This window comes from Haliaeetus leucocephalus, unplaced genomic scaffold, assembly GCF_000737465.1.
Source record: "Haliaeetus leucocephalus isolate CR32 unplaced genomic scaffold, Haliaeetus_leucocephalus-4.0 Scaffold110, whole genome shotgun sequence".
NCBI lineage: Eukaryota > Metazoa > Chordata > Aves > Accipitriformes > Accipitridae > Haliaeetus > Haliaeetus leucocephalus.
The window spans coordinates 1,534,512-1,537,404 of NW_010972546.1; the positions used below are offsets into that span (position 1 = coordinate 1,534,512).

At 53.9% G+C, this 2,893-nt stretch overlaps 1 protein-coding gene and 2 non-coding genes across 3 annotated transcripts in view; all 3 read right to left on the bottom strand.

Annotated features, from left to right (window-relative positions):
* The window catches only part of RPL23 (ribosomal protein L23), a 2,032-nt gene extending 1,906 nt beyond the window's left edge, over window positions 1–126 (bottom strand). The window contains exon 1 of the mRNA XM_010585534.1: window positions 21–126. Coding sequence (XP_010583836.1) covers window positions 21–33 — 13 coding nt within the window. The 5' untranslated portion in view covers window positions 34–126. The remainder of the gene's footprint in view (window positions 1–20) is intronic.
* A 328-nt stretch (window positions 127–454) lies between these two features.
* On the bottom strand, window positions 455–526 carry TRNAC-GCA. Its single transcript has one exon. It is a non-coding gene; the product is annotated as a tRNA-Cys (tRNA).
* A 2,216-nt stretch (window positions 527–2,742) lies between these two features.
* TRNAC-GCA lies at window positions 2,743–2,814 on the bottom strand. Its single transcript has one exon. It is a non-coding gene; the product is annotated as a tRNA-Cys (tRNA).
* Between the last annotated feature and the right edge of the window lie 79 nt (window positions 2,815–2,893).

A 2,893-nucleotide genomic window follows, 5' to 3' on the forward strand; every position in this document is an offset into this window, starting at 1 on the left:
CGGTTCAACACCAGCCTCACCTCGCTTCGACATTTTGAAGATTGAAAAAAAAAAAAGGAAGGAGGAGCTTGGGGCACGCCGGGATATAGAGCTGCTCCGCCCTTCCTGTTTGACGTCACGTGGGGAAAGGCAGCCTGCGTCACGTGGCGGGGGGAAGTCAGCGAGCGCTGGTGGCGCCCCCTAGAGGCGGCGGGGAGCGGCACTTCCCGGTACCGGCGGCACCGGGAGGGGACGGGAGCGGCGGCGGTCCGGTGGTCCCCGCAGGGCTGCGCTCCCCGATCCCCACGTGTGCCACGGACCGGCTTGGACACGGGCAACGGGGAAGGCTTTCGGGCCGGTTTCCGCTACGAAATAATTTGGGTCGAAAAAAATCTTTCTTTCTCGATTTTTTGGTGTCGAGGGAGGGGAGAAGAAAGACGGCGAGGGAAAAAAAAAGAAAAAAAAAATTTAAATAAGGGGGCACCCGGATTTGAACCGGGGACCTCTTGATCTGCAGTCAAATGCTCTACCACTGAGCTATACCCCCGCCCGACCGGTCGATTTCCTCCCCGCCGCATTCCCCGCTCCGCCGCGGCGGCGGGGACCCCCCCCCCCCCCGGGCCGTTCTTGCTAAGTGTGCCCGGGAAGGGACCAGCGGGTACGAAATCCCCCACCCCCCGGTGCCGCTCGCACCACGGGGAACCGTGGGGACATTCGCCCGGAGCCGCCGAGCAGGAGGATTCGGTAGACCGTTGTGGCCCCCTCCCGATGGGAGCCGGTAAAGCCCAGGCTGGCGAGAAGCCACACGCGGAGGTTTGGCGACCGAGAGAGCATTAGCAGAAAAGCAGGAGCAAGAGCAATAATTAGTTATTTTCCAAGCTGGTGAAAAAAAAACATTTGAGGGCAGCCGATTCACACCCACGATTCATGGCTGCTGCTGGGATCAGCTTTAGCCAGAGAGCGGCCGCAAGTGTGCTGCACCTCTCACCGGGCTCGACAGCAAGTCAATAAATTAATTTTTCTGTGTTATCAGAAGGAATTGGCCTCATCTGGGTTTTGCCTCCACGTGAATTTTTCAGCCCTAGCGATTCTGCAAATTCCAGTGTAACTTAACCACAAAGTGAAAGAGATCTTTGCCTAGTGGCAATAAATTATTTCTTATTTACTCAGGGATTGCCTAAATCTAATTTCAGGAGGAAAGCACAAGCGATACTGCTTGTAATATTTCATCTACCTGGTCCTCTGAGTGCTCTGCGTAGAGTGAAGAAAGCATCCTGACAGCTTGAAAGCAAATAACAGGAAATGCATGTTTCAGATAATAACTTCAGAAAGCAAAGAAGTATCCTGTCATTTCATGGCTATAAAATCAACCACTAACATAAACACGTGGTTTGTAGCTAATGAGAGACAAGTACTGAAGCATTGTCTGGCGTAGCGACGTAAATGTATTGCAATGCAGTGCTACCTGGCACATCTCCTCGAGCCGGGGGTCCCAGGACATCAGCTCGCACCCATCGCCCCTGCAAAGTCTCCAAGGAGGAAAGCGCAGGCCAGGCTGCAGGGTCGACCCAATTGAGGGGTCGGGAACGGATGCTTCAGACACCAGATGTGAGGCAGCTTGTGAAAAGAAAAAAGAGAAAGAAAAACTGCAGCTGGAGCCGGGCCTCAGCGGAGCGATGCCCTCAGCTGCCCCTGGAAAGCAACAGCAGCTTCACTGTCTGCAGGGGTGAGGTTGAACCGGTGGTGGGCACCCAAAATGTCTGGGTGATGAAGAGCTTCCCTCACCCAGCAGCGTCTCCTGAGCCAAGAGAGGAAAAACCACCTACGACATCCCAAAGAGCTGGATAAGCAGAAAAGCTCGTCTTCTATTAAGCTGTGATGGGCCAGGAAAGGGTGGGAGGCTGGTTGGGGGGGCTGGGAAGCATTGGGTGAAGTGATCAGAAAGGGAAGGAGTGGGTGCCTTTGTGAGAGGATCAGATAAGCTGCTTTTAAAACGAAGAAAGCCAATTTTAAGCCACATCCCGAAATGAATAAGGGGGAAGAGAGCCGAGCGCCGCCTCGTTTGATGTGGGTGTGCTTTATTAAAGCCTGCCTGCAAATAGCGATTGCCAAGGCCTGTTCTTTTGTAACAGGCTCCGGGGAAGGGGAATTAGGGTGTCGTTATCTCCTGATAGAAATTGAATTAATGTTCTAACTGAAGCTTTTGAAATGTAATAACCCGAATTGACTGGAGTCAACGTTGCCCACCTGACTCCGTGCATGTCACTGTGGGTGAGTCGTCGTGCACACACGGGAAGAACCCCCACGAACCGGGGCTGTGCGTTACCCCACGGGGCTGGGGCCGGCCTTGCAGAGGTCGAGAGGCTTCTGCTCACGTTCGTGTCGGTGCATTTCAATAAAATTACGCTAAAAATTTAAACCTGGTTGGGTGGTTGGTAAACCATGCGCCAAGCACAGCCCCGGAGAGGAGGGTGCTCCCTTTCGCCCACGCGGGTGTCTGCCCTGTCTTTGTGGCTCATTTCCCCTTCAAAAAAAAAAAAAAGTCGTTATTTCTTGTAACTCTGTTACACCTCCAGGCGATTGCCTGAAGGGAGAGCAACGCCGCCACGGCTCTCCTCACCCTACACCGACGTGGGACTGTCGCGACGTTTTCCGCCTGCTTCCCTTAAGGTGGAATCACGCGTGGGGGTGGGGGAAAAAAAAAAAAAAAAAAAAAAAAAAAAAAAACAAAAAAAAACCAAACACAACCGGAAAATTTTTTCCAGGGGGCACCCGGATTTGAACCAGGGACCTCTTGATCTGCAGTCAAATGCTCTACCACTGAGCTATACCCCCGCCTGCCGCCGCTATTGCCGGGCGCTCGCTTACTGCGACCCCACGCGTGCTCAGCCCCCCCCCGCACCCCACCCCCCCA